Raw genomic sequence first — 24,755 nt, 5'->3', positions numbered from 1 at the left:
AGCCCGTAAGGCAGCAGGAGATGGCACCCCACAGGGCGGAGGTGGGGACAGAGGTGAGGTCCCTCACCCACCCGCCCCGTGACCAGAGGGTTGCTCGGGCTTTGTTTTGGGAAATAATCCCTGTGTGCCTGAGCAGAACCCACATGTTCCAGAAAACGAGTCCAGGGTCCTGATGATGCCCCCTAAATCGGGCTTGTTCGTCGTGTTGTCCCATCTGTATTTTTACTTCCTTTCCAATGTGGTGGCCTGACACAGCCGAGAGGGGTGTGTTGGAAGCACGTCTCCATTTTTCCCGTGGCTTCTGCCAATGTTTGCGTTACACGTTTTCCTTTGATGGTGGTGAACTCAGCTTTTATTTATCTAAGAATGTGTTTCGGCTCTTTGTCCTAAGTGTGCACTGTTGGGTACACGCCGCTGGGTTGACACCCATTTCTGTCACACTTGGTGGACATCACTTCCCTCCTTTCGTTGTTACTGTCCAGAAGTCTGCTGTTCTCTGTAGGTGATCCGTTCTCTTTCTGGTTGTTTTCAAGGTCAGATGGTCTGGTGCCCTGCCTTTCTCTCCAAGGTGTCTAGGTGTGGGTTACTTTTTTATTTATGCAGCTTGTTATACGTTATGCCTCCTGTACCTGTACTTTCATGTCCTTTGTTAGTTCAGGGGAGCCCTTATAACACTTCCCTCCCTGCGTTCTTGTCTTCCTGTCCTCTAGCATCTGAGACCCCATCTTTCCTCTGTCTCTGCCAACCTTCCCTTCTTTCTGTCCATCTCTCATCCTCTCTGCTGTGTCTGCATTCTGAGTAATTTCTTCAGATGATTTTCCTGTTTAATAACTCTTTCTTCAACTATGTTTAATCTGATGTTTCGTTTACCTGTTACGTTTATTTTAACAAGTATATTTATTTCTAAAAAGTCTATTTGCAGGGCTTCCCTGGTGGCACAGTGGTTGAGAGTCTGCCTGCCGATGCAGGGGAAGCGGGTTCGTGCCCCAGTCTGGGCGGATCCCACATGCCGTGGAGTGGCTGGGCCCGAGAGCCATGGCTGCTGAGCCTGTGCGTCCGGGGCCTGTGCTCTGCAACGGGAGAGGCCACAACAGTGAGAGGCCCGCGAACCGCAAAAAAAAAAAAAAAAAAAAAAAAAAAGTCTATTTGCATCTTTTACATATCTTCCTGATCATGAAGAAAATCTTCTTTTTGCTTATTTCTGTGATTTTCGTATATTTAAATATTTCATGCACCCTATTGAATATTCCATCTTTCTAATTCCAAATCTCAAGTTTCTGGGGCCTAAATCCACTTCTACTGTTTCTGTTGACTTCCACTCACAATGGTGTGTTTTCTCTGATCTTTCATTGTGAGCTTATTTTGATTGATCTTAAACCCTGAAATCTAGAAATCTAAGAAATCTAGGGTCTCAACTTCGGCCGCCTTATTTCAGTTTATTTCTGCTGGAGTCCCTGATTTAGTCCTGGAATCTTGCACCCAGCCCTGCTCTTGGTTCAAGGCCTAGTTTCAAAGAAGCCCCCCCTTCTGTGTGCTCACTACTTGTCTCCCAGCTCACTTTCTCTAGTTTCTTGAGAGTCTCCTCACTTTCTTCAATGCAGGACGCAATAAAAATGCGTTTTTAAGCAAGTGCTTATTGTTCTGCAGTAAAAACGTCACCATACAGCCTGGGAGCCCTTTCTTCATATCTCGTGTCCTAGGTCCTCAGTCCACATTCATGACTCAGAGGGCCATAGCCCTAATGCCTATCATGTAGTCCCTGCATGCTTTTTGTCAGTACGTTCTAGCCACCCAGCTTCTGAACCTGTTCTCTATTTGGGGGATCTTCTGGATCTTCTTTGTGAGCTTGGGTGGGAGGCAGAGACCACCTCCCCTCTGGAAGCCAGAGGCTCCTCTTTTCTTAAGGTTGAGGTCAGATGAGCGGCTGGGTTCCCTCAGTCCCAAGAGCCCACGTGGACTTGGAGGTCCCCATGCCATGGGGCCAGGGGAGCTGCCACCTGGTGCCATAATCCGATTTCAAGTAACTGGGGTGACAGAAGTTCCACTAGCAGGTCCTGTGGGGACCAGGTCTCTGCAGACTTGGGGGCCTGGGGGCAGGAGCCAGAGTGCTGCTGGCAGCCCAGAGGGACACCCAAACCCTGTGGGGAGGGCAGAGAGGGCTGGAGGTGGCAGGAAAACAGGGACAGGGAGGGGCCGCTCCAGGTTTCCCGCAGGTGAGAGGGCGCAGCTGTCTTCGGCTTGGAGGCAGGGCCCCCCGACTGTGTTGATGGGAATGAGAAGTGTGTGCGGTGGGGGAGGTGGGCTGTAGGAGGGCACCCCCACCCTGGAGAGGCCCAAGGGCGTGTGGGGGTCTTCTAGGTGGTCCCCAAGGGAGAACACGTTCCATCAGGAGGAGGGCGCTGGAAACGGACTCTGTGACTGAAGAACATGGTCATGAGCAGGTGAGGCCAAGGGGCTCCTTGCGTCACGCACGACACATGCGTGTGCTCTCCCGATGAGGGGCCACACAGGCGGCCTGGAGGCTGACCCTCTAGGAGGGGACGTCATCAGCGTGCGGCTCAGTGGAGGAAATGGGAGCTCAGTAGCCTGCCCAGGGCCTCGGACCGTGCTGGTGGGGATGACCACGGCCGTGCGGGTGAGGCAGGCTGTGCCCTGGATGGTCACCGCCTGCAGGGGGCCCGATTCAGGGGAGTGACCGGGACAAGGCTGGGGTGGCTGCCCCCGGGAATGGGCTTGGGAGCCAGTTCTGGAGGCCCAAACCAGGCCTGGTTCACACTGGACTTCAGAGCCCAGCACTAGTGTGGTGGGCAGGCCAGGGAGCGGCGGCCAGGCCTTCACAGAAGCAGCCACTTGAAACCCGGGGACTTAAAATTTACCAAGACTGATTTCAAGGTTATTGCCATTAAAATTAATTTTTATTTTTTCTTATAAAACTTACTAAGGAATTCTGAAGAATTTTCTTAAAAGCTACTTAAATTCATACAGTTAAAAACATTAATAGTCAACAGAGTAAAAACATGGCACCCACTCCATCTTGAATCCTCTTTCTTTCTGGAATAACACTTAGACGTGTTTAGAAAAATATGAAAGTCTTTAAAATATGGCTTCTAGAGTGAGTGAAATGCAGAGATCATAAAACTCTTCCCACGTAGCCAGAAGCAGAGGGGCTCATGCTCCCTCTTCCCTCCTGACTCTCACAGAGGGTGTGGGGTCTGAAGGTGGACCGCGGGGTCTGGCCGTGGACGGCAGGGCCCACCCAGGTCTCCTCCTAGAATTGGAAATGAGGCCAGGCTGTGTGAGCAGCTCTGGAGGAAGGGGCGTCCTGGGGCCCTGGGGGACACGCTTGCTCTATTGAGGCTGGGCAGCCCGGTCCTCGGGCTCTGGGACCTCATTCACTATGATCACGGTGACCTTGGTGGGGATGCCGGGCTCAGTGGCCTCCTTGGGGCTGCAATCCTTCTGCACACTGATGACAGGGGTCACCTTCATCCCATACTCTTCTTCCTCGATGACGGGCAGGCTCTTGACCATTGCCCACTCATGAGGCTCCTCCTGGCAGCTCCCGGGGAGGTAGAAGACCGTGGCCTCCAAGCTCCAGGGCTTCTGGCTGCTGGGGAGGACGTCACAGTGCCTCTGGGACGACGTGTCTTTCCTGTGGCCACGCAGAGGGAACAGGAGAGTGCGCGTTTCCGGGACCGACTTCACAGGCAGCACACTGGCGGAGAAGGAGCCCTGGAAGGGGCTCTCAGTCGGCGCAGGTCCCTGGGCTCCTGCAGAAAAAGGAGACATTCCCGTGAGCACCTCGGAGGGGTGTGTGCAGGGGTGGGGGGCTCCGAGCCCAGGCACACGGCCCCGCACACGGCACACGGCGCCCCACCCGGCACAGAGCGGCCGTTGCAGCAAAGACCAGGCTCAGCTCTATGCACCTCTTGTCCTGCCCTTTTGCATTTCTGTAAGTTTTAGTTCATCCTTCCTCAAATGTGTTTGGTAATTAAGGAATAGTTTTCTGTTCTCTTCAGATATTTTGAACTTTGCCTTTTAGTTCTCTAAACAAAATAAATCCTCATAGTTATTTGGTGTTTTCGTCTGATGAGTCCCGAGGCCTCTGTGTCTGTTTCTGCTACAGTTTCTGTGGATTCTCACGCCAGTGCTCTGTCCCCATGTGAAGTCGGTCATTTTACTGAGAGCTGCTCACCTTCTGTGCAGTTCTCTTTGTGATGTCGTTGATGAAGGAGCAGCAAGCAATGAAGGGCGAGTCTCAGAGGGTCTCCGCCTGGCACCCAGGATGACCCTAACCCTCTATGTCACTTCTCAGCTTGAGGGCTCAGGGGATCAGCCCCCTTTCACAAAGTTAGGGACAGCCTGGTGTTCCGAATAGTCAGCAATGAGTTTTCTCTTTTCCTCACATCCCCAAGGTTTGAGGCTGATTATTCCTATGTCCTTTGGGGCTAGAGAATTGGGGTCCTCTGGCTCACCTCCACATTTTGGGGTTCCAGTTTTATGGGACAACTTAACCCATAAAGTTAAGTTGGCTCTGAACTTGGCCTTCTGTTTCTACCTCCTGTACGTCGGTGAAGATCAAGGTCACCAGGGTTGGCAGGTGCCCTGGGCTTCTCTCTAGGGGTCTCCCTGCCTCAGTCCCAGCCTGAGAACCCCTCAGCGCCTGGCTGGTTCATCATCACCTTTAGGAGGACCTCCACACGTGGGCGCACCCTCACACACCTATGGTGCTCACTTGTCGGGAGCACCCTCTGTCCTCAGAATCAACCTGCACACTCGGGCTCATGGAACAGCCTCTCTCTTCTCCCCTCCCTGCTTCATTGATGCCATGTTTGTGTTTGTGAGCCTTCAAATCCAGCTTACGTGGAATAACGTAACATCAGTTAACCCTTCCAGCCTCCATCTCCCTTCCAGGAGTCAGAGTCTCCGAGTCCTACATCGAGCGTGCTGAAGAGTTAACAGCTCAAGGAGGTGCCCTGTGGGCTCTACCGGGATGCACACTCATGAGACGATATCGTCATGAACGTTAGTTGGTGAAAGGCTGAGTGGTGAATATTTTTTTAAACTCTGGAAGGATGAAGACTCACAAACAATGAAGACACTGCGTGAAATCACTCGAGACCCCGGCAGGTGGGATGTGGTGGAGCCAAGTTGGAGTGTCCATGGAGCACACTGGACCTTCTGTTCCAGTCGCCATCCAGACTCTCTGGTGGGACCTTGCCCCCTGTGGCCACCATGAGCTTGGCCACCATCACTGGTTGGGGTCCACAGCTCGGATTGGTGGCCACAGAAGGACGCCCAGAGCCAGCCCTCAGGCAGGGGCAGACGTTCGCTGCTGGTGCTTCGGCCAGGGTCCAGCTCCACCTCTTGGACTGCTTTTTGGCACAGAGTGGGGAAGGCAAACACATGGGATGTCAGGAGCTGTCTGCGGACACATCACAGAGACAACTGTCCCAGCCCTGAGTTTCCATGCTGATTTCTCTCTCCTTTTTTTTTTTTCCTTAGAAAATATTTAACTCTGTAGAAAATCACACTTGGGTAGATCTCAACATGACCCAAATTGCCAAATAGCTAACCTGAAGCTGAGCCTTGGTTTTCAGCCATGTCTCCTTCCATTTGCAGCTTTATTTCTTGTTGATCCTTTGCATTCTACAGAAAGAGAAGTAATAGGGAATCCATGATGCAGTATTTGTTAAACTGCCAAAGGGGACAAAATGTAGTGACAAGAGGATGTTTTAGAGACAGACAAGCCTGCCTCTCCCCTGGATGAGCTCTGAGATGTGGGCAGTCGGTCACCTCTAGAGCCTCAGAGCATTCATCTCTGTGTGTGGCTAGAACCACCACTGCTTCTGGTGGAGAATGTTGGCTTTTTCTCCAGCATGTACATCAGGATAAAGACAAGTGTGCTTTGCCTAATGCGTGTGAGGGGCTCATGGAAGCCAAGGAGACCTGTGTGGGTTCCCAGCACGAGAAATGGGGGGTGCCTGGGGCACACACAAGTCATCGCAAACCTGGCAACTTCTCCATATAACTCGCTGCTCTGTGGTGCTGGGGTCTGGCTACCAGGGAGCCCCTAGTGTTTTACACCCACATCTGAATACAGGCATTTTTTTCCTTGCCCTGGTGCTAACCTGGCCCAGCAGACTGAAGACTTTATTGTCCCATGTCTGCCAGCTAGCCAACAGGAAGGGTGACCACAGCTCTTGCCAGATTTGCCAAAGGGTCAGGGATGGTGATCATTTCAACTTCCAGTGCTGAATGTGGCAGGAACCAGAGACTGCGACTATGCAAAATTGTTCTTTGAAACTTTGGAAAGACTTACAAGTAAACATGTCACTAGGAGACTTCTAAATCAAAACAGCATGTCTAAAATACGCTATAGTCTCCCTTCCCTGATCCAATACTTTAAAATTATAGTCAATAGATAAATAGATACACAAAGGGGTAAAGATATAACCTCAGGGGAAAGCAAGAAGGGAAACCCTTGCTGGGCCAGAAAAGACAGCTCCCAAAGAGGAGGAAGCAAATGGGCACAGAAGGACATGGTCAGAGGAGTGTGCTGTGGAAGGTGGGAGAGACCCTCATGGAATCCACCGTGAGGGGGGCAGGGTGCTGCTGTGGTTGTGGGGGGGTACCCCCAATGGATAACTTGCTGGGACCACTGCAGGCCGAGCAGCCAGGCAAACGATCGCTGCTACAAACCTTCCTGAGTCCACAGGCAACAATGGGGTGTCTGCCCCCAGATGAAAGCACTGGAGCAGTAATCTTGGTAGAGACAGGGCAGTGTGAGAAACAATACACAGAGGAAGTGATGCCCAGGAAGCAAAGGCGAGGTGAGGTGTTGCCAAACCATCTAAAAATTACTGGAACTAAGGGGAAACAAAATATTACTTTGGAATGAAAATAAAAACCAGACAAAGCAGGTAGGTGAAACAGTGGAGGACTGGGGAATGGAGATTTGTGGGGAAGGATGTGGCTGATGACTGTGTTGAAGAAGGTTGTGTATCAAAAGTGCAGCAATGGTTTGCTAGGGAAAAGGGGTGCAGTCGCAAGCTTTAGACGTTTGTCCTCCACTGAGGTAACCCTCATGCTGTAAGGAGCTGTCAGTCACCCATCTCACACTTGGAGACTGATCAGATACTGTAACATCTTGGGGGGGAGGGAGAGGCCGCCACCCTCTGTTCTTTAGTCCTGCTGCGGCTTTGGGCAGAAGAACCTTCATTCCCAGAGCAGCTGGCTGATGCACTCCACAAGTTTGGGGTTGTGTGTTTTGCTTGGTCTGGCCTTGCCCTGAGGGGCAGGCACAGGTGCCTGCCTTGGTTTTGGCCCCCTTGGCAGCAAGCGCTTCCGTCAGTGCCACCTTCTGGAAGATTTAAAGGGACAGAACCTTTCCCCTCTTTTTGCAGCCAGACATTTAAGAAAGTCTTTGTCAGGTCACTAGCTGACCACAGAGATAACGGAAGAGAAATTGCAGTGACGAGAAATACACACTTGGCAAAAATAGTTTGGAAAAGTCACAAGCACATAGTTCCAACCTTCAACAGGCAAAAATCTATAATCCCTGAGGAGCGAATCTGACTTCCAGAGTTACCACATTATAATACTCGGAATATCCAGTTCTCAACAAAAAATTATAAAACATACAAAGAAACAGGAAGCCCAGACTTTCAAATTAATAGTCAAGGATATTGAATCGGCTGTCTCAAAAATGCTCAGTGCGGCAGAGGACATCATGGACAAAGAAGTAAAGGACATCAGGAAAATGGTGTACGGACAGATAAGAATATCAGATAAGTAAAGAGGTAGAAATTAGAAAAAGACACTAAACGAATTCTGGAGCTGAAAAACACGAAAACCGAAATAAAAAATTCACTGGAGGAGATCAGCATATTTGAGCAGGCAGGAAAAAGGATCAGAAAACTTGATGAAACTGAAATTATCCAGTCTGAAGACCGTAAAGAAAAAAGAATGAAGGAAAGTGGACAGAGGCTGATGGACCTGTGGGACACCATCGAAGGTATCAACATACGCATTTGGGAGTCCCAGGAGGAGGGGAGAGGGGAAGAGAACAGAAAAATACCTGAAGAAATAATGACTGAAAGCTTCCCAAAGATGAAAAACATGCATCTACAAATCCAAGAAGCTTAACAAACTTCAAGCAAGGTAAACTAAAACAATCCACACTGAGATATTACAGCCAAATTCTCAGAACCTAAAGAGAGAATTTTGAAAGCAGCAAGAGAGAAGCAACTGATCACAAACAAGGGATCCTCATTGTGATAAACAGTGATTTCTCATCAGATTCCATGGAGGCCAGGAGTCATTGGGGTGACATAATGTCACGAAGGAAAAAAAAAACCCCTGCCAACCAAGAATTCTATACACAACAAAAGTATCTTTTAAGAATGATGGAGAAATCAAGACATCTTCAGGTAAATAAATGCCGAGGGAATCTATCACCAATAGACTTAACACAGTTTACACAGCCCCTCCAAATTCTTCAGGCTAAAATGAAAAGGTACTAGACAGTCTTTCAAAGCTGCTTGTGGACATCAGGACTCCCACAAGGGCCGCTGGTGGTGCCTCTGTTTTGGGGTCCGTCTGCTTCTATCACACACACACACACCATCCCGCGGCCAAGAACAGCCTTGGCCCCCCCTTTCTCTGCTGCTCTGCACTCAGCTGGGCTGCCCTGAGCAGCACTCCTGGGTCACAGGCAAACCAGTCATCCTAACCTCAGTCTGGGGAGCCTGACTTCTACACAGAGCCTCACTCTGCACTTGGGGCTCAGAGGTCGGTCCCCCGGGCTCACCTGGAGTTTCAGGGAGCTCTCTGGGCCCATGGTCCTGAGGGGGGTCACACTTGAGCGCCTGGACCGTGGCAGCAGGAACCCCTTCCACTTCACTCTGCTGGAGCTGTGGGAAACAGAAGCAGCAGGGAGGCGGGGGTTGGCATGTGGGGGACACGGAAGGAGACCACGTGCAGTGTCTGAGGGCTGGAGAGGTGTGTGAGCATGTGCGTGCGTGTGTGTGTGTGTGTGTGGTGTGTGAGATTCAAGTAAATGACTTGTTCCTTTTAATTTTTATTTTAAATTGTATTAAATGACACCAGATGAAAGTGATTGAGCTTGGAGGGTAAGGGTGCAATCTCCAAATGCTTACAACATAGGAAATGTTTTGTAAAAGTAGCTTTTTATTTAACACTCTCCCTGTTGCTGAGTAAGTGAATAAAGAGTAATTTACTTACTGTCAAGTTGTGAGTGTGTCCATTGTTACACGCTATTCTAAGATATCAGGCTCTCGTGGCCACACACAGTTTTGCCAGGGGACAGAGCATACGCTTTAACACGTGTGCTTGAAACTGGGTCGGGGCCTTTGTAAAGGGCCACTTCCTGCCCTTGAGGCAGGGAGGTGGGCAGTGGGCTGGCCCGTGTTCCTGGAAGGCGAACAGACTCAGCGCCCACCGGACTCAGGCCTGCGTCAGGAGGACACTATTGGAAACCATCGGAAGGGCGTCCTACATGTTCACAGAGAGAGAAATCAAACAAGCATGACTCGTATGTGTCCATTAGCTCAGGTGTAAGTTGTAAAGAAGGTGACAGGGAGAACTCAGGACTTTCCAGGCTGGGGGACAGCCGTGGGTGACAGTGTCAGAGAGTTGCCTGAATAATTGTATTTTCTATTATGTCTTCCTTCAAATACCCCATCACAGATGAACCACTCTCCTCAGGAATCTGCGTTAAGAGGAGTATACAGCCCATTGTCAGGGAGAAAAGCTCACAGACTTACCCCACTGTGGATGAACTCAGGTTGGCATCCAGTTCCTGTGGGGGGAAAGGAGTAAATGATGATTCATCAAGTTAAAAAAGAAGCCCTTGACATGGAGCTTATCTTACACAAAATCAAGTCCATCATCAGTGGACTTTGAGTAAGGGTACCTCAGGGGCTCCCAGGTCCAGGGAAGGATCTCTGGTGGGTGGTACCCTACCCCCAGTCCTCGGGTTCTGGCCTGAATTGCATCCCCTCCATTTCTATGTTGAAGTCCTAGCCCCTCGTGACTTTGTGACTGCATTTGGAAATAGGGCCTTTAGAGCAGCAATTAATGTGGAATGAGGTCATTAGGGTGCATCCTAGTCCACTGTGCCTGGTCTCCTCACATGAGGAGGAGATTAGGATGAAGGCCGTGTGATGGCCAAGGAGAGATGCTCCAACCTTGACCACGCCCTGACTGCAGACTTCTAGCCTCCGGAATTGTAAGAAAATAAACGTGTAGTTTGGGCTGCCTGGCCTCTGCAGCCCAAGCAGAGAAATACACTGCCACACGTGCATGTGTTTTCACTCCTGTTTGGTGAGGACGGGAGTGGGGCGGCTGGGTCACATGCAAGCATGTATTTGGCTCCAGGTGCTGCTGGCCTGGCCTGTCATCCACATCTCACCCGCAGGGCACAGGCCTCCACCTCCTGCCTCTTCACTACACTTGGTATCAGTGAACTTTTCGCTTACAGCCACGCTGGCGGGTGTGTGGTGATACCTTATTGCAGTTCTGATTTGTATTTCCTCGGTGTCTAGTGACACTGAGCCTCTTCTCAGGTGCTTATTCGCTGTCCATTGATCCCTTTTGGTAAAGAGTTTGTTCGAATCTAACCCTAACCCTAACCCTAACCCTAAGCTTTGATGATGTCCAATGTATCACTTTTTTTTCTTCCTTTTTTAACCTAAAAAATGAAATATTTCATGTATTTTTACTCAAAAATCATGCAACCGCAGATAACACTTTGGAAAATAGAAAAAGAAAACTAAAAGTTACCCAGAGTTCAATCATCCTAATGCATTTTCATGCATTTTCTGTCAATCTTTTTTTCCCTATTTATAGGATTTGGTTTTTGTTTTATACAGTTGCAAACATGCCATATATGTAATTTTATATACTGCTTTTCCCCACCTATTACATCAGAAGCATTCAACTTTATTATTTCATCTTCAAAGCCAGAATTTTCAATTGGCCCATCATCTGTCAGGACTGGATATTCATCCCATTTTACTTAATCATTCACCTGAATTTGGATTTTTAGATTATTTCAGATTTTTCATTATTGTAAACAATGTTATGGTGAACATCTTTGCAATAGAGCTTTGTCCACATTTACGATTGGATCTTCAAGTTAATGGTAAGAAACAGTTGCGTGCTCCCAAGTGTTGGGTACTGTGCTAGTGAAACATCTCTGCAGTCATCATCAATAAACTTAGAGGTCTGCACAGGAGTAGACATGCACAGGGCTCCCCGCCCAGGTAACCGGCAGAACTGGGTTGAACCCGGGAAGGCTTAGAGTCTATTTTCATTCTCAGGAGTGCAATTCCTGGGACCAAAAGTTTATTAATAGGTTTACCCAAAGGAAGACCTTCTAAAATAAACCTTATGATCTAACGTGCATCCTGGTGACTGTCCTTGGAATTTGCTGAGACTAGATCTCAAGGTTCTGTCTCTCACACACAAGGTGACGACGTGAGATGCGATCATCTCGCCAGGTACACGCATGCCACTGTTCTCTTTCATAGACAGTGCTTTTGGCATCGTATAAAAGAAAACTTTGCCTAACACAAGATCTAGATGCCCGTCTGGATGTAAGAATGGACGTAGGAACATTCCGTTAGAGTAGCAGCCCCAGAAACACTATAAATGTTTAAAACAAGCGAGTCAAACAGGCAACTCCTGCGCTGTGCGGTCCTCCCCCGGGTCCCTGAGCCTGGCCCCTGGCCCCGCGCCGTGCTTACCTGCAGCCCCGAGGAGCTCTCGCCTAGGTTGCTGATGGTGGAGTCCAGCTCTGTGAGCTTCATGCTGGTGGGACATACAGAAGGAAGAAAGGACACATATCAGCAAATGTGGACTTTTGGGGGCTCAGAATGGGCTGTGAGAGGCTGCGCGACCATACAAGGCTCAGAGAGAGAGCAGCTCTGCTGAGCCCTGGGGTCGGGCCTCTGACGCTGAGAGAGAACAAATGCCTCCTCTTTCAAGCCCCTTAGTTTGTGAGGATTCGTTGCACTAGACCTAAAACGAACACAAAAGCATCGTGTTGAATTAGCCACGTGGGCCCAGTGTAATCATCTGAGCCTCTAAAAACGGAGAACCCAGGAAGCATAATTCAGAGAGATTTGAACGTAAGAAGGACTTAAACTGCCATTGCTGACTTGCGATTCAGGGGGACGAGAAAAGGTGAGAAGTGAATTCTGTCACTGTCCCCAGTGGGCTTGGAAGTGGATTCTCCCCCAGAACCTCCAGGGATGAACGAAACCTGGGGGCACACGGTTGCTGTCTGTGGGGTGCAGAGAAGAGACCCAGTTTCACTCGACCAGGTTTCTGCCCCAAGGAAACCATGAGACAGCAAGTGTTGATGTGCGTCTTCACATGTAAGATCTTATTCCTTGTTCACATCCTCATCCCATCCATGTAACATTCCGTAACAGATAAACAGTCCAGAAGAAATACTCTTTAGAAGTTGGTACGACAACCGCTGCTAGAGTAAGAGACACTGTGTAAAGTCCTCCGTGAGGTTCTCCGTGGCAACTTGCCCACAGAACACCGTCACATCCACGGGCACGTATGGGGCGCATTTCTTCCCCTGGCAGGTGTCACGTGACTTACGTATTTCCCCTGGTCTCTGTGAGCCGAGATCCGACCTGCTCTAACAGGGTCAGCCGTAGGGGTGAGGCTGGGAATGGCCATCAAAAGTGCAGATTTCCTCAACTGGATCCAAACGACTATGTTACCCTAGCAACATTTTCTGCCACACAAAAGACTACTGGTAATTTATTTCCCATCTCATCTCAACTTATTGTACATAAGTTACAATGTAACTTATATTGTACTTGTATCACATGTTATCCATCATTAACCCTTTCATTAAACAATGCTAGCTCCTTTTCCAGTTGGAGGAGGAGAGGCTGGATTGGAAAAGAAAAAGAATCAAGATGGTAAAGATGAATATGACACATGCCCAAGGTAGGAGAAAAAGTCTTGATTTTTTTCTTTTAACAGAATGAACTTCACAATACATGAGGCTCCTAAGGAATTGTATATGATCATTATTTTATAAAATAAAACATTATGTATACAATGCACAGAAAAATTATTAGAAGGGAAGACTTAAAAGATACAAATCAAAATTCCAGCAGTAGTTATTGGCGGGTGGGGGACGCTGAGTGTCTTTTGTTTTTATACTGGGAATTTTGTATTTCCAAATTTCCTATAATAAATATGCATTGATTTGGAAATCTGAAAACAATTGTTCTGAGGTGAAAGTTTACCATCCTGGTTCCAGTTAAGTTTCTATCATTCTTACCAGAAAGGGATAAAAGAGAAACGTTCTCAGATTTTACTTAAAGGGTCATGGTTAGATGATGCTGTAAAGTGAAATTCATAATGACTTGGAGTTACATGATAGTCTTGCCAGTCAGATTTCTCAGGAAGTCAATTTAGAAGAAAACTTCTTGGGTTGTTTGAAAGAGAATGATCTTTTTACACTAAATTGTATTTACTGGCTGATTGTTAGACTGAGCAAAAATCTAAGTAACTCTCAGCATCTGAGAAACTGCCTAGTGGTGCATTTCTTCTAAGCTCCCCTTTCCTGGTCCAGGGAACCTCTCAGCTCTGCTGGATGCAGGATGGAGAGAGAGTGACCCACAGGGGCACAGCCCCAGCACTCCCCATCCCCAGCTCCCAGCACGTCCCTCCAGAAGGGTGGGGGCTGCACTTCTGGCCCCTTTTCCACTGAGGAGAGATGAATCGAGGCTTCCCTGTGCTTCCACATGGAGCAGTGGTGCTGGGAAGAAGCACTGGTCCCTCCCAAGTGAAGCCATATTGAAGGCAACACCAACCCCAAACCCAGGTGTCTTGGAACTGGACAAAACCATTTCAAAGTTTATCTGGAAAAATAAATGTGTAAGAATTGTCAAAAATTTTGAAAAATGAAGACATCTTGATAGGAATTTGTCTAACAGGGAATAGAGGGATGCTGCTGCAGTAGAAAGAGGTAACTGAGGCAGAAGCAGGCATCCAGGATGAGTGCAGATGGGTCCAGACACTAAAGAGAGAGCTTCTCACTTCCACGGGGAAGGTGGGCTACTTAATAAATGAGGTGGCAACCAACAGTTGTATCGTTGGGATAAAATGACTTTGTTACCTGTCTCACTGTTTCCAAAAGTCAAGATGGCCTGAGAATCAAAATGTAAAGAAAGCAAATAAAAACTATGAAAATATTAGAAAGGCTATTGGAGGCTATTTGTAGAAACTGAGAGTAAGGAAGGCTTTTAAAAGTAAGACAAAAGAAAATTTTGACAAATTCAGCTTCAGAAAAATTTGTGACCTCTACATTGCAAAAGACACAATACAGAAATTTTTTTTTTTTTTTTGCAGTACGTGGGCCTCTCGCTGTTGTGGCCTCCCGCGTTGCGGAGCACAGGCTCCGGACGCGCAGGCTCAGCGGCCATGGCTCACGGGCCCAGCCGCTCCGCGGCATGTGGGATCTTCCCGGACCGGGGCACGAACCCGTGTCCCCTGCATCGGCAGGCGGACTCTCAACCACTGTGCCACCAGGGAAGCCCCGAAATTTTTTTTAAATGACAGACTGGATGAAATATATTTGAAACGCATAGAACAAAGAATTAATCAATATCTTCAGTAGGCAAAGAGCTCTTAAACTTGCTAAGAAATATACAAATAGCCCAGTATAAAAATGGGGAAAATATGTGGAAACCTAATGCAATGCACACAAGAGAATGTGTGTGCACATGCACACAATATAATGGTCAAAACAGATGAAATGATGTACATTCCCACTGGTATTAAGAGGAATGCACATAGAAACAATTACTTGTTTTATTTGGATAAAACTAAATATACTGTTAGTATCTTGTATTGAAAACTCTGAGGAAATTGATGGAAGTGTGAATTACTCTAACTTTGGGGAAAGTAATCGTGAAGATCTATGAAGATTTAAAGTGCACAGCCAAGCCCTTTGCCCTGTGGATGTCCTACAGAAATAAAACCAACTGTACCTAACAATATTGGCCCAAAGACGCTTCCGGTAAACTGTCTGAAAGAGCCAAAGCTGGACATAACCTCAGGGTGTGCCGGGGGATAGCTGACGAACTCACGGTCTCTCCATGGAAGAGGATGACTTTCCTGATGAGAAGGAATCACGTCTATGTGCAGTGTCACAAAAGCCATCCACGATATACCATTGTGGGTATAAAATAGGGAGCTGCAGACTGACAGGTATGGCGTGATTTGATCTTTTTCCTGTAAGCTTTTGTGTATGGATAGAAAGCAAAGGTGGCGGCTGCTCAGATATCAGCCTTGAGGTGGTGTTGGGGGTTTTCCCTGGTCTCTATATTGACATAAGAGCATGTGTTACAGATATAATAATGAAGAAGCAGAGAGGTGTTAATCTCAACCGACTCTCAACTTTAAATGGATAACAAGCCCAGCTTCCTGGCATGGAGCAGGGCGTGGTGGGCCGTCATGTGGTGGGCCTGGCGATAGCACAGGTGACCAAGCCAAAGGGGACTTTTCTCAACACTTGAAATCTAAGGAATTTTCCCTGCTGGGTTTCAGATTTGCTCGGGACTGGTGACCCTTTATTCCTTCCGATTTCTTCCTTCTGGAATGGGTATGTCTAGCTTATGCCTGTCCCGTCAATGTATTTTGGAAGCAAATAACTTGTCTGGTTTCACAGGTTCACAGATGGAGTGGAATTTTGTCCAGGATGAATCAATCATACCCTGAGTCTCAGCAACCACTGATTTGGATGATTTAGGTGGTGAGATTTGGGACTTAGAGCTGATGCTCGAACTGGGGGAAGTTGTGATGTGGCGACAGAAGAGCATGGATTTTGGAGGGCCAGAAGGCAGACTCTTGTGGGTTAAATTGTGTCCCTTCAAAAAAATGAACAGTTGACCCTTGAACAACATGGCTTTGAACAGTGCGGGTTCACTTATACGTGCGTTTTTTCCAATATACAGTTGGCCCTCCAGATTTATGGGTCTCACATCCAAGAATTCACCCAAACTTGGACTGAAATTTCTATCTGTGGTTTGTTGAGTCCTCGGATCCAGAACCCACAGATATGGATGGCTACTTATGGGACTTGAGCATCCATGGATTTTGGTAAATGCAGGGGCTCCTGGAACAAATCCCCCACGGATACTGAGGGATGACTGCATTGGAGCCATAATTCCCAGGACGTCAGAATGTGTGACCTTATTTGGAGACAGGGTGTTTCAGAAGTCATCAACTTAAAGTGAGGTCATGGGGGCTTCCCTGGTGGCACCGTGGTTAAGAATCCGCCTGCCAGTCCAAGGGATATGGGTTCGAGCCCTGGTCCAGGAAGATCCCACCTGCTGCGGAGCAACTAAGCCCGTGTGCCGCAACTACTGAGCCTGCGCTCTAGATTCTGTGAGCCACAAAACTACTGAAGCCCACATGCCTAGAGCCCGTGCTCCACAACAAGAGAAGCCACCACAATGAGAAGCCCACGCACAGCAATGAAGAGTAGCCCCTGCTCACTGCAACTAGAGAAAGCCAGTGCGCAGCAACGAAGACCCAATGCAGCCAAAAGTAAATAAATAAAAGAAAATAAAAAATTTTGGATTAGGGTGGGTACTAAATCCAATACCCGTGGTGGCCTTGTAAAAAGGGGAAATTTGTGCACAGAGACAGGCATAGAGGGAAGATGATGTGAAGAGACACAGGGAGAAGATCACCGTCTACAAGCCAAGGAGCCAGGCCTGGAACAGATCCCCCCACCCTCAGATCCCAACCCACCCTGCCAACACTTGATTTCAGACTTCCAGCCTCCAGAACAGTGAGACCTGTTTCTAATGTTTAAGCTGCTTGTTTTGTGGTATTTTGCTGTGGCAGCCCTAGTAAATGAAAACACCCACCATAACATTGCAAGTAAATTCCCTGTTTCTCCACCTTCTGTGAGAAGATGACTTTTCATGACTGCATACAATTTCATCACGGAGACAGCGTGTACTCTTAAAATGTGTTCTTACCCTGGATGATGACCTTTATAATGGGCCATGGTCTGCTTTTGTGATTCTGAAGGTGAAGAGGTCATGTGCGTGTGTGCAGTGCTCCTGGGGCAGAGTGTCACTTACCTTAGCATCTAACTGACTCAACAGCGACTCAACATGAGTCAGCCTGACTGTTGGGGGCTTAATTGAACCCTAACGTTAGTAGAGGCCGTTAAAGGGACATTCGGACTCAGCGGAGCCCATGTTCTCCCACTGGCACGGAAAGTAAAGAGCCTTGTCTTGTTTTTGTGTATTAGTTCGGAGAGTAGTTGTAAAGAAGGGCGAGAAGAATTACTGTAGTTTTTGCAAGTAAGATAAGTAAAAATGAGAGACATGAATGGCTATAATTGTTAGTAATCTTAGGTGAAACAATTTTAGCTTCCATTGTGTTACACATTATTTAAAAATATTCCATCACAGATGAATTATTTTTCGAAGTAATTTGAGTTAAGAAGAGAATATAGCTATTTTTCAGATAGATACAACAACTCCAGTAAGCATCTAACCTACCTCTGTACAGGTGAACTCAGGCTGGCAACTGGTTGCTGTGAGAATAAATAAAAATCAGTAAAATTGTAAAGGAAGAAATTGTCGATGTTGAGGTTATTTGTTCAGAAAATTCAAGTTTGTTATAGTTGATTTCAAGCAATGGTGTCTCAGGGGCTTCTGAGGCCTGGGAAAGGATCTCACTGGTGGGATAGTATCTTTCCTCCCAACCCAGGTTACATGTACAGAGGTGGCTTCATTTCTCCTAGTCAGGAATGGGATTGCTGGGTCAAATGATAAGAATATATTTAAGTTTTAAAGAAACTGCCAAACTACTTTCCAAAGTGGTGTCACTTTAAATTCTCATTTTCCTTTCCATGTATTAAGACATCTACAGGTTCACCAACACTTGGTATTGTTAGCCTTTTTAATTTTAGCCATTCTGATTCATGTGTAGTGGGGTCTTATTTTAGTTTTAATTTTCATTCCCCTAATGCCTAATGATGTTGACCATCTTTTCGTGTGCATATTTGCCACCCATATATCCTTTTTGGGGCAGTTTGTTCAAGTCTTTTGCCCATTTAAAAAACTGGGTCACTTTTCTTATAATTGAGTTTTGAAAATTCTTTATATTCTGGATACAAGTATATGGTTTGGAAGTATTTATTCCAGTCTGTGACTTATATCTTTATTTTTGTAGTGGTGACTTTTGAAGGGCAAATATTTTAAATTTGGATGAAGTCCAATTTTTCATATTTTTCTTTAATAGTGCTTTGGTGTCATATTAAAGAAAACTTTGCCTAACTCAAGATCACAAAGATTTTATTCTGTTTTCTTCCTAAAGTGTTGTAGTTTAGCCCTGAAATTTAGGTCCAAGATTGATTTTGAGTTATTTTTTTGTATGCTGTGAAGTAGGACATTAAGTTCATTTTTTTCTTCCTTGTGGGTATCCAATTGTTCCAGTATCATTTACTGAAAATACATTTCTCCCCATTGAATTGCCTTGGCACATTTGTTTAAAATTCCATTTACCATAAATGTAAAGGTTTTATTTCTGGAGTTTCTATTCTGTTTCATTGATCTCTATGTCTATCCTTATGCTGGCAACCATACAGTAGCTTTGTGGTGAAATTTGAAGTCAGATTGTCTAAATCCTCCAATTTGGTTCTTCTTTTTCTGAATGATTTTGGCCACTCTAAGTCCTCCGAATTTCCACATACAGCTTGCTATTTCCTTAAAGAAAAAATCTTGCTGGGAATTCAATGGGGATCATGTAAGTTTGTAGATCAATTTGGGGGAAATTTTCTATCGTGACAATATTGAGTGTTCCAATCCATAAATATTGTAAATCTTTCCATTTATTTGGATTGTGTCTAATTTCTCTCAGCAATAGTTTGTAGCTTCACATATAAAGATTTTTGGGCTTGTTTCGTGATTTTATTATTTTTTGATTCTACTGTGAATGGAATAGTTTTCTTAATACCATTTTCAGAATTTTTACTGCCAGTATACGGAAATGTAATTCAGTTTTTAACATTGATTTTATATCCTACCACCTTGCTAAGCTATCTTATTATTTCTACTAGCTTTTCTGCAGATTTGTTAGATCATGTTTCCTACAAATAAACACCGTTTCATTTTCAAATCTATATGCCTTTAACTTATATTTCTTGCTTTACTGCACTGGCTGGAACTTTAGTAAAATGTCAAATAGAAGTTTGGAATGGACATTCTTGTCTTGCTCCCAATCTTAAGGGGAAAGCCTTCAGTATGAATTAAGTATGAATTAGTTGTAAGTTTCACCAGTGTTCTTTATCAGATTTAGGGTGTTTTCCCCCCTAGGTTGTGAAATTGTTTTATCATAACTAGATGTGTTACTAGCAAATGTTTTTTCTGATTGATTGATGTGCTTGTATGTTTACTGTATTTTATTTTATTAATATGTTTACTACATGAATACGTTCTCAGATGTTAAACCAACCTTGCATTTCTGGAATAAAGCTCACTTAGTCACAGTGTATAGTTCTGTATATATGTGACTGCATTTGGTTTGCTAAATTTTGTTAATGATATTTGCCTCTGAATTCATGAGTGATATTGGCTTATGATACTCTTTTTTTTAATGATACTCTTTTTTGATGACATTATCTGGCTTTAGTATTATGTACTAGCCTCACAGAAATGAGTTGGGAAGTATTTCTTCCTCCTCTATTTTCTGGAAGTTTGTGCATAATTGATTTGGGTTTTTTTCCCCTTAAAATAACAGTTAGAATTCACCAATGAGGCCATTAGGGCCTAGGATTTTCTTTGTGGAGAATTTAAAATTACTAGTTCAGTGTCTTTACTTGTTATATGACCATTTGAATGTTCCATTTCTTCTTGAATTGGTTTTGGGAATTTGTACCAACTAAGTAGAATGGTAAATCCCTTTCTTAAGTAATAAAGCAATATTTCAACCTTAGAACACTTACAATTAAGTATAGAAAAGTTTAAGAGACCCAAACCCATAATGTTATATTTTTGCATTAGAAAGTCACCTGTGCATTGGTAATTTGGAATTTCATGTTCTTAAATGCCAAAGATAATGTGTTCTCCAGTGCAGGAGAGAGAAAGGTTTCAAATCTCAGAGTCTTAGAAGATCTGCCTGCTCTTAGGAGTTGAGCTTGGCCTCCTTCTCTCCTGTTGGCCACCAAATGGATATAATAATGTGTCCAGGAGAGTCTTAGTGAGATTTAACATAATGATCAATGACAAGTGTCCATCAGAGTGGTGACCACATGGTCAGGACTGGCAGCAGGTGTCAAATGGGACTGTCTCAGGCAAACTGGAACATAGGGTCACCCTGGCTTTAACGACAGCAAAGGAAAACCCATGGACGCCTGCTCCTGGCTTGCAGTGAAGGTCACCTTTGGTGGTTGGGTCTGGGGTGGGTGGGCAGGATGACAGTTTCCACGAAGTTGCTTCCGAGCTTCTAGTAGAAGTTGCTAGCACGAGCGCAAGCAAGGAAAAAGACTGCTGACAACTTCACTGCTGCTAAAGGTGGGTGCTGACCCTCTTGCTATTTCTAAATTATTACAAGGATCCACCTTCTCTGATGCCCTCCAGGCTTCGTGGTGAGATGAAGCTCCTCCACAGAGAAAATAAAGTCACCAGCAACCTTCAGAAATTGGCATAGTAGCAACGCCTGCTCACAAGTAGCCTACCAGAAACCCCTGGAGCATCTGACCTCTGGGAGGGCCTACAATGAGTCAGCCCTGCAGGCTTGATCCTGTGAAGTTATGGAAATGATATGGCACACTCACATCTCACACACACATCACACATGCATCACACTCACACACACACATCACAAACACATCACACACATCACACACACTTCACACACAGAACACACATGCATCACACACACACTCACACACACACACACAACACAAGCCTCACAGTTAAGAGTACCTCTGCCCCTCACTTTCTCTTCTGTTCCCCACCTACCTTTGTTCCCACGTAAGGGGCATCCCTGGGAACCACATAAATGCTTCAATTCATCAAACAAGCGATTCCAAATACTGCTCTGCCCTCATTCTTGGAGGGCCTGAGACCCACCTTCGGCTCTGACCCCCGTGGTGAGTCTCACGCTGGTGGCCGTGGGCTTACCTTTGATGACGAGGTGTCCTCTGGCTTTACGGTGGTGGAGCACAGACCCAGGTGCATGGAAGTTGGCAGGAAAGCCTTGGGCTTCTTTCTGCTAGGATGGGGCAGGCGGAGGGAACACTGAGGTCAGCGAGGAGGGAGCTGGCTGGGGGCAGGAGCGCACGCGGGGCGGGTAAGGCTGCAAAGCCTCACGCCAGCGTCAATGCTGCCGTTTCCTCCTTAGAGCAGCAGCCCTGGGAGGCCGTGTGAACGCTCGATGTAAAACAGCCTGCAGGGGCTGTGCATGTAAAGGACCATGGCTGCTTGCCAGTGGGATGCCAGGAAGACGGGCTTCGCCCCACTGAGCCCCCCCAGGACAACTGCACTTGCCAGTTTGTGAGCAGCAGCGGTGCAGGGGCTCTTTACAAGTGCACAGTGACGTGCCTCGGGGCCACAACATTGCCACTTTGTGGCACTTTCCCGCAGGGGCTCCAGGAAATGAATACGGGAGGCTTGTCTTTGATGCCCAGGTAGGTCAGTGTCATCACACGGACCTCCACAAACCGAGGAACATGGAAGGGGGAAGTTGGGGAGGTTTGAAGCATGAGGAGGACTCGGCCCCCCGCTACCGACTTAGAGATGGAGCGTGAGGACGGGACTGGCTCTGTCAACATTCCAGACCCACCTTCTGCAGAGGCCACTGCCCCAGGAGCCCTGGCGGCTCTGTGTGAAGTGCCAAGCAGAGACTGATGCGCCCGCAGGCGTGTGACTGCGGGAACCGAGAGTTCACACGTCGTCTTTGCCACTAAGCCTGTGGGGATTTGCTGTGTAGCAATGGGAACTGGCACAGGCCACGCCTCTAAAATCAGACAGGAAGTGTCTGCCTGTGTGTGGTCCTCTCCCCACTTTATTTTCATCCTAGCTGGTCAATTTCTATCAATATAATCTATTCTATTTACTGTTCCACGGCAGGCAAACAGTCCAGAACAGAAGAAACACTCCCAGTAAACTGGTCTGATAACTGCTACTAGAGACACACTTTACGAAGTCCCACAGTGTTTTCCACCAAAACACGCCTGTGAGACACTTCAGTGTCTTGTGATTTAAACATATTCCCAGGTTTCTAGGACCTACTCCAGCAAACTTTCCCCCAAATCGGGCTGTGTCTACTCGTCAACTGTTAGGTTGACTCCCAGGTCACCCCAGGAACATTTCTGCAGCAAAAAAAAGGTCATTGGTGTTTTATTGCCCATTGGGTCTGGAGGGCTTGTAAACTTGTATTTCGTTGCATCACACTTCTCCCACAATCAACCCTTTCAATAAAGGGATGCAAAAGTGAAGACTAGATTGAAAATAAAGAATAGTATTCCAAAAATGAGGAATACGGTACATTCCAAAGTTGGCATGATTTATATTCATAAAAATCATTATTTTTTCTGTTAACAATGTTCACAATATATGGAGTTTTTAAAAAAGACTTCTAAAGAGTTCTACAGTATGATTATAATTTTAGAAAAAAACCCATCATGTATACAATGCACACAAAAAGTATTTAAAAGGAAGACCTAAAAGATACTAATCAAAATGCCAGCAGTGGCACTTGGTGGAGGGGGGCAAGAAGGGATGTTCGTATTTACACTGGGAAGTTGTGCAGTTTCCAAATTTTCTATAATGCATATGCATTGATTAGGCAACCTGAAAAAAACCTAGGTTTTTGTCTTGTTTCGGTTTGGTTTTCGAGCTCAGCTCACCACGCTGATTCCAGGTACGCTTCAATCCTTCTTGCCAGAAAGAAATAAAAGAAAAAATATTCTTAGATTTTATTTAAAGGACCATAGACACTTGAAAGTGAAATTCAAAATGACTTAGGTTGTCACAATACTAGTACCAATCAGGTTTCTAATAAATTTAGAAACAAAAATAGTGGGCTATTTGAAAAGGAATGTTCTTTCACACTAAACTATATGCCCTGATTATTAAACTAAGCAAAAACCTGCAGCAATTCTCAGCTTTTGGGGAATTGACTAACGGTGCACTTCTCCTTTTCTGAGTCTCTCTGCCAGGTGAGCTGTGGCAAGGGAGACGTGAAGTCCCCCAGGACCCCTGGGCCAATCTTCCCTGCCAGGAACGCTGGAGCTTCCCCTGCAGGTTTCCGGGAAGAAGGAGCCCTACTACGGTGTGCCCGGCACTTCCAGCCCCTCGATTCCCCACCTCCCCACCCGCAGACTGGCTTCCTGGTCTGCTCCCCACACAGACGCTGAGCTGTGAAGGTGGGGAGGCAGGCTTTGTGCCTCCCACGTAAAGTGCACACCTAACGTAACTCCAGTTCAAACTCCAGGTTTCTTGGAACTGCACAAAATGATCTTCAAGTTTATATGGAAAAATAAATACAGGAAAGAATTGTCAAAAGTAATGAAAAGCAAAAATCTTAAGAGGGGCATTCACCTACTAGATGTTAAAAGGTAGCTAAATGAAGTCCTATCGTGAAAAGAGCACAGTGTCCTTAGTAGCCTCAGCAGAGGGACAGACTGGTGTCCAGAAGCAGACAAGCCCAGCGTCTGCGGACGCTCGGGGTATCAGGAAAACGGCCTTTCGATTGGATGAGGAAAAGTGGACCATTTAATTAATGAGGTGGCAACCAACAGTTATGCTGTAATAAAATAACCTCAGTAAATACAAAAATAAATAGAAGATGGTTTAAAAGCCAAATGTAAAGAAAGCAAGTAAAAATTACAAAAGTATTAGGAAAGAATATGGAGGATGTTCCTTGGGCTAAGAAAGACTTTTTTTTTTTTTTTTTTTTTTTTTTTTTGCAGTACGCAGGCCTCTCCCGTTGCGGAGCACAGGCTCCGGACGCACAGGCTCAGCGGCCATGGCTCATGGGCCCAGCCGCTCCGTGGCATGTGGGATCCCCCCGGACCGGGGCACGAACCCGTGTCCCCTGCATCGGCAGGCGAACTCTCAACCACTGCGCCACCAGGGAAGCCCGTAAGAAAGACTTTTTAAAGCAAGCCAGTTAAGAGGAGAATATAGCTGCTCTAGGCAGATGACGACTTACCCCTGCACAGACGATCTCAGGTCGTTATCCAGCTGCTGTGGGAGATAAAGGAAAGTCATAAAATGAAAGCACGTTGTTGACACTTTCAGTTGATTTGCAGCAGTGGTACCTAAGAGTCCCCTGGGTCCTGGGAAGGGACCTCACGGGAGGGGAGGGGGGCACCCTCTCCCGCACCCTTACACATGTGTGCGCGTTTCCATTTCTCTTTGGCAAGAGACAGGGAGTGGGGTGACTGGGTCACTGAGACGTATATATTTCACTTTTTAAGAAAATGCCGAACCTCCTTGCAAAGTGATGTAGTTCCGCATCCCCACCGCCATCTACAGCCTCACCGACACTCGGGGCTGGTCTCTTTGATTATGGCCACTCTGATGGGCATGTGTGATGTCTCACTGTGGTTTTCATTTGTGTTTCCTTAACGATGAATTATGTTGACCATCTTTTCATGTGCTTATCTGCCACCCATAGATCCCCTTTGGTGCAGTGTGTTCAAATCTTTTGCCCATTTAAAA

The 24,755-nt window shown here is 46.4% G+C and overlaps 2 protein-coding genes across 4 annotated transcripts in view; both read right to left on the bottom strand.

Annotated features, from left to right (window-relative positions):
• Nucleotides 1-2,893: 2,893 nt before the first annotated feature.
• On the bottom strand, nt 2,894-12,856 carry LOC309803852 (uncharacterized protein). The gene is made up of 5 exons (XM_082620692.1): nt 11,772-12,856; nt 9,789-9,823; nt 8,813-8,915; nt 5,577-5,649; nt 2,894-3,770 (listed from the first exon to the last, which is right to left on the bottom strand). Exons 1-5 carry the CDS (start codon nt 11,832-11,834, stop codon nt 3,349-3,351), a joined length of 696 nt encoding a protein of 231 aa, XP_082476818.1. The 5' UTR covers nt 11,835-12,856; the 3' UTR covers nt 2,894-3,348.
• LOC309803851 (putative palmitoyltransferase ZDHHC11B) overlaps nt 10,351-24,755 on the bottom strand; it is a 26,790-nt gene continuing 12,385 nt past the window's right edge. Inside the window, exons 7-8 of one of the 3 annotated variants that reach the window (XR_014294006.1) lie at nt 21,210-24,278; nt 10,351-11,835 (exon numbers count right to left, since the gene is read on the bottom strand). Coding sequence is in view for 1 of the 3 variants with exons in the window: in XM_082620691.1 (XP_082476817.1) it covers nt 24,240-24,278 (39 nt within the window). In the remaining 2 variants the exon portion in view is untranslated. The other 2 variants (XR_014294007.1, XM_082620691.1) reach the window with 2 other exon arrangements.

The sequence above is a fragment of the Mesoplodon mirus genome (assembly GCF_964341445.2).
Source record: "Mesoplodon mirus genome assembly, chromosome: 5".
Taxonomy (NCBI): domain Eukaryota; kingdom Metazoa; phylum Chordata; class Mammalia; order Artiodactyla; family Ziphiidae; genus Mesoplodon; species Mesoplodon mirus.
The sequence above is the reverse complement of the archived record's forward strand: the minus strand, read 5'-3'. Positions and strand labels throughout refer to the sequence as shown.